Raw genomic sequence first — 13,958 nt, forward strand, 5'->3', positions numbered from 1 at the left:
TATAAGATTAATATAATTTATTAATATTTAATTAAATATAAGATTAATATAATTTATAAATATTGAATTAAATATAAGATTAATATAATTTGTAAATATTTAATTAAATATAAGATTAATATAATTTGTAAATATTTAAAATGATGTAGAATAAATTATAGTTCGTAAAGTAAATTTGCCAAAGCTTTTTTTTAGAAAAACTCTTGCACGCAGCAGACCCGGGTTCGATTCCCAACCGGCGCCAATAAATCGCAAATTGATACTAAGACGAATACCGTGAACAATTGGTCGAAACCCTGCCATTGGACGTTGAGAGGTTGCATAAAACTCCGTACTCGGTCCGTACCAAAAATCAAGATGTTGAAGAGAAAACGCCCGAACAAACACCACAGACTCAACAAACACAAAAACAACAAACTCAACAGTAGCGCCGGCCCTAGCCCTTGGTCAGGGTTGAGCGAGATTGTGCAAATTAATTTTCTCCGCGGCGGCTTCGCCGTCTGTCACGCCGCCCCGCGCCTCTCAAAAGGAATTTTGCCGCCCCTTTCCACCTGGCGCCTAGAGCGTCCTCTCCACTTGCTTTACCCTAGGGCCGGCGCTGCGTGACACCCACAACCGTCAAAACACAAACACATCAAACTAAACACCCACAACCGTCATAACACAAACTCAGCAATCACACCCTACACATAAACATTACAATAACGAAATATCCAATCCAACGGAGTTAACCAAAAAACACCATACAAACCCAACCGGATATTTTTTAAATAGAGCTTATACCCAAAGCACCACCTTCGACCACATAAGCAATGTTGCTTGTGCGTGATCAAGTAACAGGTGGCCGGGTTGCAATGCGTAGGAGGGTGGTAGCAAGCCCTTCATGCCACACGAGCCAACAGCTCCCTACACTAACTATTACCGTTAACCTCAGCAAGTTTTTATGGTAAGGGGAAAACGAAGATCTCGGGGGAAAACCCCTTTTACTCCGTTAACGCTCACCGTTGCACGGTGGTTTTTCCAACCCTTTGACTTCGTTCCCTAATTCCTAGCAACTGCGAACGCAGAGATTTCGAGAAACTGCGTACGCAATGATTAACCTTTGCACGGAAAAATTAAGTGTTGAATAAAGATACAGTTGTAATTTCAAATATAAATTACAAACAATAAAATTTAGTACCTGATCTCATTTTACTTTATTACCAGCATATTAGTTGTTACGTACTATAATAATTTAAGGGGGGGGGGGTTCGATTATTGTTGCGTAATTTAAGAAGAGGGGGTATCTCCATTTGTTACTCTTTGTTACGAGGGGGACGGGAAGGGAGTCCAAAAAGTTGTTTTTCTGCGTTACGTAATTTGTAAACATACCAGGAACGACGAAAGCTGGCCCGGGTCATACAATTCAACAATTCTGAATCCCATGAGAGCCATTATTAATAATAAAAGAAATCCAAGGTGGTTGATAATACATTTCGATCTTTTTTAAACAACAACCAAAGCGCCATCTATTTAAGGTTTAGTGTTGTATTTATTATTTTGTTCTGTTTATTTTTAGATTTTGTTTATTATTACCGAAAAGTGTTTTATTTTATTTTATCTAATTTTATAATTTTTATACCTGGGAAGTGTCTGTTGTTGAGTTGTGTCCAAACATAATATTATTTTCATCGCGTATCCTACATTAGCCAATCTTGGAATTTATGCCAGACTGACTGCTCGTAGCAGAAGCGGTCGACAGCTCCCGTAGCCACGCGTGTAGATTTTAAACAAATTTTGTTATTTAGTAACTAAAGACGCTAAAAATAAACATTTTAATTTTATAAATGTAATTAATATATTAAATTCATTATGAATAAAAGTATTCTTTTGATAGGAGAAGGAGATTTTTCATTTGCCGCTAGTCTATTTTCTTACTGCGAATTATCCAAGGACATACATTCTAAAGTTAAAATTATAGCAACATGTTATCATTCGAATTCATTGAAATTTACTTCCGTTAAACAGAACAACATTGATTTTATTACGTCACAAGGTAAGTTTTATTGTAATTATCTGTATTAAAATCCTAAATGTGACCTGAATTTATGGCAAGGCCCAGGCCTGGCTGTCGAACCGCGGCACCGCTGCATTTCGAGATAATATTATTTTCAGCCTAAACCTGCACTCACGAAAAAATAAAAAATTGTGTCTCATCTAAGTATACATTTGTGTTGCTTTGCAGTTTGAAATATCAATTTACATTGCTTTACTCTATAACAACACGTATTTTATGCCTTTAGGAGTTATATTAGTTAAATGCAAATTATTAATCAAAATTGGTTAAATAGCAGTACCACAAAACTTAATAATTTCCCTATAAATATTGACACAATCACGGCCGTGCCGCTGTGGTGGGAGGTCGAGGGGTAAGCAGGGTTGGCACGGTGGTAACATGTCCGGTTTTATCCTCGTGGTTTAATCCACGTTGAAAAATCCAGGAAAAAATCCGGACTTTTCAAAAACTCATTGTTTTAAAAAAAAAATCACTAAGAAACGTTTCTATACTTAGCCAAAAAAGAGCTTTTTATTGGTGAAAACATTACAGTTTAGTTTATACTAATCAATATTCATTTTTTAGTATTTTGAGTATTAAGATACCTGTTTATCTTTTCCAAATTTTCTGCTTTTTCGTATCCTAATCTATTTCTCAAATTGGTCCATACTGGATCAATTTTCCTTCCTCCACTAAGATACCCGCCCGCTTTTGGCATCCTACACTATTAGTTTTACAATTATTACACTTAATTACAGAAACTGCTTGAAATAAAATCAGTGTAATAAACAAATTAAAACACCTAATATGATTCGTATGAGTGAGACTGTGAGACTAACTCTGTATAGCAAACGACGGCCTATGATTTAGGAGTGCCAGAAATAAGCAAATTAGCAAAAGTTATTTAGACTGATTTTTTTTCAAACAGCTATACACTCTTTTATATCCTTATTTGTGAGAGCTGCCATTTTATTACAGGTCTGATTTCAAAATTAATGCAAGGCCGCTTCACGCGGTCAAGTGCACGCGACGTCTCGAGCTGATGAGCACGTTCAGGCGCCTTTGTCCGTACTATTTTAAATTAGGCCTGTAATGAAATGGCCGACTTCGAAAAAGAGTGTATAGTTTCTGTAATTAAGTGTAATAGCAGTAAAACTAATAGTGTAGGATGCCAAAAGCGGGTGGGCATCATAGTGGAGTAAGGAAAATAACACTATTTTATTTAATAACCAGAAAAATGTATGATTTTAGAAAAATCTGGATAAAACTCCAAAAGCCCGGTTTTAACTTGCAAAAAACCATACAAGTGGACTTTTCAACCAAAAACCGGTTTTTTGCCAACCCTGTCGCGGAGTGACCAACCCCTCGTGGAAGGCGGACCAATTTCCTGGAGCCAAGTGGGAAAAGAAACAGCATTGCTTATTAAGGAACCCATACTTCGCCAAGCGCCCCTTTCCTTTCCTTGCAATTTAATTCAGAAGAGCTCGCTTTACTTAATTTGATCGTGTTCCAGAAACTACTCCCCATGTTTGTGGACATAAATAAAAGTTTAAACGCTCGATTAACAGTATATTAAAATAATTCTGGGTTTCGTCAACTTTTACTGTAATTTTCGACTAGTTGAAACGAAGCTTCCATATAAACGAAAGCAATGACTCAAATTATCGTAGTAGGCTCTGTAACAATTAGCAGATTTGAATGAAATTTTTACAGATATTCCAGGTTAATTATTGTAACATGCAAAACAATGGGAACCTACGACCGAATGACAAAATAAAATTGAATAATTAGTTAATGTACACATTCCAAGCCCGATGATTGACTGTATTAATTTTTAAGACAGTTTCAGCAAGGCAATGCGTTTACGCGAACGTCTTCCACGATGGGTAGACGTTCGCGTCAACGCCTAGATATGGGTTTGCTGAAACTGTCTATTTTCGGTCGCATCACGTGAAAAATAGTTCTCTTGTATGATGCGAATGTAGTGTCTGAACACAAAAGGAAAACTTAATTTAGTTGGTACTTTTTTATGTCCAAAATGAATTTCCAATATAGTCTTTCTTGTAGGAGGGATCGTACTTACGGATGTGGACGCTACCAAACTTCACGAACACCCTCGAATAAAAGAGCTTTCTCTTTCGCAAATTCGCTTCAATTTTCCACATGTTGACAAAAAGATGAATATCAAATTGAATAGAAATCTGATGGCAGAATTCTTTCAAAGGTAAAGGTATATTGGCAATTAATCAATTTGGCTTACTTAGAGGAAAATTACACCCTATTTTAATGTTAGGTTCCTTGAAAAGGCCGTTTAAATAGCAATATACTAATATATTCGAAAAACTTATAAATCATTCCTAATTTTAAAATAAATTACTCTCGAATCGGAATTTGAGAACTTGGGTAGCGCCATTTTTTTTAAAGCACTCGTAGCTTAAAGGGATCCTTCACTCACAACAGGGGAGGCATAGGGGTCACAAAAAAACTGGTTTTGAAGCACACTGCAAGTCTGGATTTTATGTTACCCCTATGCCTCCCCCTGTTGTGAGTGAGGGCTCCCTTTAAGAGAGAGAGGAATATTTATTTAGTTGAAATTTATTTACGTGAGACGTAGGTGAGGGAAGAGCGGGGGTCGCTTTACCTCCGCTAGTAGTGTCAGGTAAAGAATTTTTTTATGTTGCAGTCGGCTCTCTGAGCAGACGCACCTTCGAAACAGCCAGAGACGTGCATGATACTTGGAAATGAACGGCGCTCGAGGTATACCGTACCAATTCGCAAATTGAACAAAATAATCGTTTAGAAATAAATTTGGAGGTTGACGATATAAAAAGGCACTGTAACTGCAACAATTGTATACCGCCGTGGCTAAGCCTCGGCTTAGAGGCAGAGGAATTAAGTGGCCTAATAGTCTTTTTTGTTGTCAAACTATACGATATGCTAGGAGAGCTATGCGGGAAGTGTCTCAAGATACTAGTAAAAACATAAATTGTATTGTAGACCATGAAGACTTCGCATTAAAATAGGGTGTAATTTTCCTTTAAAAGAAAGATGTTTAGTTTGTTAAGTAGGGTAAATTTTGCAAGATTCGGTCTTTATTAACTTAACTTAAATTTAATTTGATTTAAAAATGAAGTACCAAAATTATATGCCAAGATTAAAAATTAACATTTTATTTTCTGTGACCATACACTTCTTTGACCCTCATCAACATTTTTGTTAAAGATTAAACAAACACGCGTTTAAATGCATTGATCTATGTCTAGTCGATTATTATTGACAAATAAACAACTATAGAACAGCAGTATCGATTTAAAATGTGTAATTGTAGATTTAGTTTCGTTTTTGAATATTAGAAAAATCACGCCAGAAACCTAGTTTAAGATATTTCTTTCGATTACATAGAAATATTTTAGCGTTTAGTTTTAGTTTCGTAGTGTTTTGTTAAGAAAATGAACAAGTAATTGGGAATAATTTAGAGAAAATCGTAGAAAAGTTAAATTAAACTAACTAACTAAAACCATTGTGGTTTAATCAAATGTGTAATAAACCATTGTGATTTATTCAGTGTGGTTTATACAGTGTGGTTTAATTCCGTGTGTTTTTAACTAGCCAACCCTGTTGAAACCCGACTTCTTAAAGTGTGTTGCAAGTGGTGCGAGTAATTGCTGGTGTGGTAGTGTAAATTTAAATCCCTATTTGACACTGAAAAAAATCGTGTATGCTTTATAGTGTGATATTATTTTCTGTGAATTTATTTAGTGAGTTGTTTAGTAGCATAATATTTTTGACAAAGCTAGGAGGATCGCCCTCGGGATAGGTGCTGCCATGACCTACCTTAAAATTTTAAACTAGCCCCAAAAATCCTAATAAGGAGCTCTAAAAAATTAAAATCGTTTTAATTCCTTAAATTACTAAAGACATTTGTCACAAGTAGTGCACAAATTAACATTTTTAGTGGAATCAACATATTTTTGTAAAGTTTTAGGAAATAAATAAACCCAAAAACCTTTTTTATTGTTCACCTACATTACTCAAAATTATTTGCATCGCCACTGGTAGGGACACACGTATCGAATGTACCTAAGACGATTACAATAGTTTCCTTAATACGTTTCCCTTTATTCGAGCAATAGCGCTCCTAGTTTTGAAAAACATTAAATGACTGGATCCAGCATCGAATATCTTCTTATGTGTCGAATTTATCATTTTATAGCTGTTCCAAACTTTTGATTGCAACAAAACAGGAAGAGGTGGAAATTGTGGTGGCCCTGTGCGCCGGTCAAGGTGGAACTCTGGCCGATGGACCATTCCTCAGACGATGGGACGATTCGTGGAAAATCGTCCAGTATGCTGCGGAGTTCGGATTTTTGCTAAGAGATGCTTCGCCTTTCTTTCCAGAAGCGTACACTAAATATACCAGCACAGGATATAGGTATAAAACTTCGGAACAGCCTTTGCTTATGCTGAGCTACGGGAAGCATGGCCTATCTCTAATTACTTACATTAAAAAATAAAATTCTATAACTTAAGTATGCGTGATAATTTGAAGTTGCCCGAAATATTAGGCTCCGTGGTAATATTGCCACTATTGGGTGCTTTTTTCAAAGGAATCCCTAATCTGTTTATTTAAAAACCCAATTAGGTAAATGCGTCCCGCTAGATACAATAATGTCTTCGAAGCTACTTGTAATGAAGTTGTTTTGGTAAAATGTTTCAATTAAGAGTAAGCGCTGCCGAGATGGACCATATACGAGCGTTACGTTTACATTTTTAGGTCCGTGCAGAGACTTTTTTGGTCTGTGGCAAATAATGTTGTGGCTGGCCTTAAATTTCCAGGCTGAGGCTGTAGAAGTTCGTGGTGGTGGGGCCTTTCCGTAATGGACCCTATTAAACTTGTGAACTATTCGTTCTACTGGACCCTAGGCAATTTAACGCCTTATTTAACTTTTCATGGCTCTGAAAACAAATGGCGGATGCTTTTGTATAAACTTTTTTATGAAAATTGTTAGTTCTGGCATACATTTTCCAGAACAATGGTGTGAAATATATTAATTTAAAATAAAAACATTTATTTGGTATGAAATGAAAAGTGCTTAAAGGGCTAAACTATATTTCCTTACTCTGTAAGTTAATACTTTTGTAAAGCTTAATATTTTAAATTTTTATTAAGCAATATTTCTTATTGCTTAGCAGGGTAGTGAAGAAAATATGATTGTCAGCAGGGAGTAACAACGCCATCATTAAATGAACTATTGAATGCGACTTTTCAAAATATATTAGTCAACAATAGTAGATTAGAGAGTATGGTTAGTTTTCAGTCAGATGGAAGACTCAAATGCGAACAAGAGTTTAAACAGCATTTCAATGTATGGCGAATTGAATTTTTCTCAAGTTTTATAATAATCTTTGATCTGTATTTCAATTATTATTACTTTAATAGGAAATATTTCCAACTAAATATGCACTTAAACCTGGATGACTTCTCTATAATCATAAATGACACTCCAGGTGAAAGATCTATTAACGTCGCAAACAAGCTTAAACAGTATCACAATTTATGACGTACATGTATGTAATATATTCTGAATCATAGGACCATATTTCATCTATGTGGTTTTTATTTCTTAATTAGGAAATAAAATTGAACGCAGCTATGCCTGTCTCTTTAAATATTAAAGACATTGAATGTGAAGGAAAAGTTTTTTAACACTAATACCAATGAATGGTTTTTTAATATCATTTTTATTAAATATATATTATATTATGAATAATACTAGTTTTATTTCTTCTAGTCGTTGATCTATAATTATATCTTTTGAACTTTATTTCCGTAATATCTTTAGTCTAATTTTGCGAATTTTTACAAAATAACAAACACCCGAATTCACATTATGGTAAAGAAGAACCCGACGGAAAAGTGTCCAGAATTGAGGCGGCGTTCCCACGTTGGATAGCGACTGCTATGCGTTGAATGAGAAACGCGACCGAGCGTTTTTCACCCGTCAAATGACGAATCTTCCGACCGATGGCATGAACCAAACCGAGACCCTCCTTGCCAAATGAACCCAGGGTTTCGACTGCAACAGCGTAAAAAGTAAATCGGTTCTCGAGTCCGACATACTTTGCCCTCTTCCTCGATTCAGCCTGGGAAGCGTCCCAGAGAGGGGCTGACGAAGAAGATTCCAAAAACGAAGGCGCGAGAGGGTCCGTGCAAGTAAAATCCCACACGAGTGATATACCACCGGCCCAAGGCACCAGAGACATACCATCAGGACGTTTGCCGTCGTCCCTGGAAAGATCTAGGGGTTTCAACACGGAAGGTAAACCAGCGGAAACTATAGCACGCTTTAGAAGGTCGTTAACGGCTCCGTGTCGAGACAAACGACCGGCGCCACGTTTACAACTTAAGCCATGCGTACCCAAAGAATCCACCATGGAGCCTCATTTACAGATGTGAGGGACACATATTTTAGCACCCGAGCGCAATAACTATTACAAGTGGCTTAACGGAACAAGAACGCATATTCAAAGTTCAAGTTTTGTTGGACTTCAATTAGAACACACCGAAACGTGAAAGACTTAGATGTAATGTAATTATAGTTTACCCAATCGACTCATGAGCAATTTTATTATTATAGGTTGATGGTGGTCATTGGCGTTGAACAGCGTCGTACATTATTTAGAACTTGTTCAGTTAAAATCACTGAACCAGAAAACATTGAGTTAAAATTTAACAGCAAAAGAAGAATGGATTTCAAAGATGAATATCTATAATACAGACTTCTAACGTTTACAGTAATATTAAGAAAACTCTTAATTTCATAAGGGACTGACAGATTCCGCACAATGAATGGATTACTAAGAACTGGGAATTTCAAAAGAGGATGTAAATGACAACTTACTCTGGAAAATGATTAGTCTTAGCTCCACTAGGTTTATAGCAAAGGACGCCTTTAAATGAACCTTGAGATATATTTTCAGTTCTTAAATTTGAGTAAAACGTATATAATGCATAATTTTAATAAAACAAGTAACAAGCCAGACAGAATTACCCACGGATTATCCTTAACTTTTTTCTATGGTTATTTCGACCGTAAAAATCGAATCCTTCCTCTATTTGCAGTTTTCCAATTTTGGCCTTCACCCCTTTTTTAATCACCCTTGTGTTTCCTGAAAAGCTTGGCCAGAAATACCGGGTTCATTCCGTTTTGCAGAGAAAAAGCAGTCAATGTCCATAAAATGTTTCACATTTAAACTTTAGAATTTAAAGTTGAGGTTTGACTCCTTAAAAAACCCATCATTGAGTTTTTCTGACTTTTGGTTTAAAAATATAAAGTAATATCTCAAAGCATTTTTATTTCCCGATAAGTTTTTTTCCTAAACCCTTCATCAGAAAATATTTCTTTAAATAGTTGCACATTTTTTAGACAAAATTTTTTACATACAAATATGAAATATTGTTATTATTTAAATATAAATAATTTCACGAAAACTTAAATGTAAAGCCGCGTTTTCAATTGCGATATTTTTTAGGCTTTTCCCTTTTGCTTTTTTGACGCGCTTTTATTTCAAAATAAGCCTATATCAAATCCATTTAGATATCTGCTTCTCGTGACAAAAAGCCGATAGAGAAGCTTCTCGCGGTTGGTTTTGACGCAAAAGCGGGATTTTTTTAAGAAAAATTCGTGGTTGAAAACGGGGCTTTATACCTCAAGATTTTGATTTCCGCAATTCAAAGAGTTAAATCGAATCATTAAAAAACTCAAAATATTTTATAGAAATAGCAAAATAACTACATATCGATTTAATCCTGCTCTAAATCTAATGATATAAACTTCATTTCCCAATCCGATCAAAAGATCAACTGACGGTTATAAAAGGGGTGAAGGTACCTTCATCTCTCCATCTAAAACATATCCATGTATCTTTCTGGACATCGATAAATCGGTTTCTTCTTTCGATATCACCTTAAGAAAAATATGCAAATCCATGGGGGTCAGGTGAATACCCGCATTAATATATCGTGGAATTATCCTTATTTACGGTACTTTGAATAACATTTGCTTTGATCATTTCACTTAAAATGCCGCGATTGGAAATAGCTCACTCCTTATCACTTTATAAAGATTCAAAAATTCTGAATGTTCTGAACACCGATTAATTTTCACCAATTAAAAGTTAAGACTAACCATCTCACATAACAACTATACCACCGATAAATGACTGTAATTCTAAACGTGGTATAATCACGTTCGTGTCGAAAGTTTGTGGTGGCTAACGTTAGTAAATATGGTTCAATTTTAAGAGGTATTTGAGCATTTAAGAGAAAGCAACTGTTTATTAGGGGCATAATTTAATTTTAAAAGAAGACAAAATTGCTGACGACATTATAATACATATTTCAGCAAGTGTGCAAGATAAATTTATCTTTTTTTCTATTAGTACTGTATACGTTTCTTAAATAAAGGTTATCGCGATTTGTCGAAATTATTCCGAAAACGTCTTAATATTTTTGGAACAGTTGCTAAGCCTTCTTTTGAACTTCATGTGGAGTGACTATATACGAAGACGACATGTATTTCTTCGATGTTGATTGTGAGAGCAGTGTAACGTTTCTTTTAAAGTCTTTAAATTACGCATTTATCGTCCATGGATAGGAACATTAAAAATAATACTTGGCTGAAAAATGTTAATATTATTTCCGGCCGTTTATCCGCCCAATGAAACCCAGCATTTCTGTAAAAGTGTTGGTTGCACGAAAAATCGATAGTAATAAAAACGAATGAATGCGCGCTTTTTTTTGAAGCCCAGGACGTTCTCTTTCCAAAAATGTCATAGTCGAAACAAATTTCCAAGCCTAAGTTTATTAACTTTGAGTCCGAAATTGACCTTTTTCGCTCCTCAAAATCCGGAAATTTTCGGTGAATTTCTCTCCTCCGTAGTACGAGCAATTTGGGGCAAATCAAAGCTGTAGTTTTATTCCTAAAATAGAAGGAACTGAAGTGGAGGGATTCTGTTAACTTGTAGAAGTTTTCAAACCAGAGGTTTTTAATCATAATATTAGGCTTATTATCGAAATAAAAAAATACGACGTTTTAAGAAGAATTTACAAGGAGCCTTCGGTTTCATATCGTTTTTCTACTACGTAGGCTTGTGTTTGCCTATTTCAATTACTACTGCGTAGGACTTTTTCCTGGGTGTTAAATAAACCTGCTTTTAATCCCAGATGTAAAGAAATATGTATTACAGACAATTAGCCAATGATACGCTTCGCATTTTCTGACGTCATGGGTGCCGAGAAAGTCTGGAAATTCGCCGAAAAACTCGATTTCCACCATTTCGACTTCTTTTTATAATAATTCAAAGACCACTTAACCGATTTTAATGCAATTTTCTGTACTTGCTATAAAATGGTTGCTCTTTCTAATGAATCATTAATTAGCCATAGCTAAAATGGCGTTGAGGTGTTACACGTGTAAAACAGTAGGTTACTCTTTTTGAAAGTTCTGTCAAATTAATAGTTCGGACCGTGTAGTTTCGAGTTAGAATAGCTTGAAAACATGCATTTGGCAACCGCGTTCCAATGTTAAAAAGATAACTTTCAAACCTATTAACAAATATCATTTACATTAAGCCTTATTCGCTGGTTGGCGGGATAAATTTATTTATTGTGAATATCAAAAATCATGTAGTGACTTAAATAAAATTTAGTTAATTTTTTTATTTCAAATAGGAAACAGGAGAAGAGTTTTCGATTGGATGGAGCGGTAGTTCATACTTTTACTCTGGGGAGATTTATAGACGTGGATCGATTTCACCCAGATGCTCCAATTCTGTCCAGCCTCCGTCTATGCGAGTCACGTTCTTTTCTAATTCCGAAATTCTACGCCCAAAGAATCACCAGGTAAGGCAATGGTAAAGAAAAAGTGTCTCTCATTTAAGTGAAATATCGGTTGTAAATCCCATTTTGAAATATATAGAAATACGATAGCATATCAAACTAAAGGTAAATCGATTAACCATTTTATATTCGTGCCGAAATAAAGGAGCTAAGATACATTTTCGCATGTATAATATTTCCCCGGGATAATTAAATATTAAGGATGTATTTAATTATGAATCCGTGGGCGTCATGGACGAGTGTGTGAGGGGGGGGGGGGTGAAAACGTCGCGAGAATAAGCTTCAAGTGCGTCGAAAGAAAGTTTCAGGGAACCAATGAAAAATCGTCTTTATTTTATTTTTGTGGAAGGTTTTACCTTTCAAGCGTGATTGAATTGGGCCCAAAGAGACTGTCGTGTCTAAATTTTATAGATTAAAATGTTATCTCAACCGTAACTATACGTGTAATAAAAGACTATACACGAACCTATTTGCAAATCAAATGGGCTCATATAATCGCCTTAGTGTCCAATTATTTTCTTTTGAAGTATTCTTTCAATATTTTAGGTACCGTAGTCAGTTGAAGGAAACATTTTCAAAGGTCATAAAGCAAATGCTAACGTGCCTCGAAGATTCCAATTTTGATGTTTGCCACAACGAAAATGTCTCACTTTATATAGAGTCTAAAGTTGATCGAACTAACGAAGGTTATATTCAAATTTATCCAGAACATACCAAAAACGTTACAGCTGAGATCGAAAATTCCAATTATTACTACCTCACTCAAACGTTAATTGACAATTGCACGTTTGATGATTTGGAGTTGGATTTTTGTAGAATGACTACGGGAATGGTATTTGAGGCCGAACCCATTAACGAAGAGTTTGACGCCGTTCAAATGCACATGGTCTTACATTTTCCGTCATTAGATGATGCCAAATGTGACCGTTTTATTAAAGCAGTTATCAAAATGGTACATCAAGTTATAAACGTAGATGTTAATATACAGCTTGATTTTGAAATTGTAGAAAGTCGCAAAATAGATTATACGTGGTTTAGGTATTTAAATAGGTTAAATTCAGAGTTTTCCACAATTAAGACCATACCAATTTTATCTAATTGTAACACGATTGGGTCGTATTTTAAATGTACCAACTGTTTAACCAAGAATAGCGCTGTCTTCGTTTTTTTGAACATAAACGCCTTATTAAGAACTAAACTTGGAGTACGTGATTCGTGTCTCTTATGGTCACCAGCCATCAGTCTCTTTGACTACATTGATGAGAATAGTGAAAATGTGTTCAAACCTCCAGTTCTGTACCCTCTCGAAACTCCGCATGACATTTCATTTTGGTGTTTCTTAGAAGCTCAACCTTTTAATGAAATGAATTTCGGTTTATTTCTTAAAAACTATTTAGGTGACTGTTTGAAAGAAGTACTTCTTCTCGAAGAATATCGAGAAAACGCGAATAGTGAAGGGTTGTCTTGTAGTGCCCAAAGGGTCAGCCGATGCTATCGTCTGACATATCGATCTTGCGATTTTGTTTTGTCTAAAACTATGACCAATGACATTCAAACAAATCTTAGGGTATTCTTAGGTAAATATCCATCCATTATGATTAGATGATTTTAAATTGTGATTTAATTTCTTCTGTGATATAATTAAATAAATTTAAAATAATAATTTCGTTAATTTTAAGTTTTGTTTATATGAGCTACATCGTATTTTTCATCACTTGATCGTGACAACTAGAGCGGATTTAACTCAAATACTAAGATTCTGATTTTAATTTTACTTTTATAACTTTTTCTCCAAAGAAAGTAAATTACGACACCTTTTTAAACCAAATAATATTTAATTTCTTTAAATAGAGTTGCTATTGATTATTTTAAAAATGTTACTTCCATTAAGTGATCAATTAAATATAAATTATATAAGAGTATAGTTTACTTATTATTATAATATTTTAGTTTTTATAAAGGTAAGAGACATACTAGGTAAGTTTATTTTCCTTAATGATATAATTTTTAACGATTATCTGC

The 13,958-nt window shown here is 34.9% G+C and overlaps 1 protein-coding gene across 1 annotated transcript; it reads left to right on the forward strand.

Annotated features, from left to right (window-relative positions):
- Positions 1-1,730: 1,730 nt before the first annotated feature.
- On the forward strand, positions 1,731-13,588 carry LOC149939237 (ferredoxin-fold anticodon-binding domain-containing protein 1-like). Its single transcript, XM_090178742.1, has 5 exons — positions 1,731-2,035; positions 4,103-4,259; positions 6,249-6,467; positions 11,769-11,939; positions 12,483-13,588. The coding sequence occupies exons 1-5, from the start codon at positions 1,852-1,854 to the stop codon at positions 13,540-13,542; spliced, it is 1,791 nt and encodes a 596-aa protein (XP_090034868.1). The 5' UTR covers positions 1,731-1,851; the 3' UTR covers positions 13,543-13,588.
- The last annotated feature ends 370 nt before the right edge of the window (positions 13,589-13,958 follow it).

Source organism: Leiobunum rupestre, chromosome 6 (genome assembly GCF_980474605.1).
Source record: "Leiobunum rupestre chromosome 6, qqLeiRupe1.1.hap1, whole genome shotgun sequence".
NCBI classification, from domain to species: Eukaryota; Metazoa; Arthropoda; class Arachnida; order Opiliones; family Sclerosomatidae; genus Leiobunum; species Leiobunum rupestre.

Coding starts and splice junctions, on each gene's coding strand:
- LOC149939237 (XM_090178742.1), top strand. CDS start 1,852: ATGAATAAAAGTATTCTTTTGATAGGAGAAGGAGATTTTTCATTTGCC. Junction 4,260..6,248: donor ATGGCAGAATTCTTTCAAAG/GTAAAGGTATAT, acceptor ATCATTTTATAG/CTGTTCCAAACTTTTGATTG. Junction 6,468..11,768: donor TATACCAGCACAGGATATAG/GTATAAAACTTC, acceptor TATTTCAAATAG/GAAACAGGAGAAGAGTTTTC.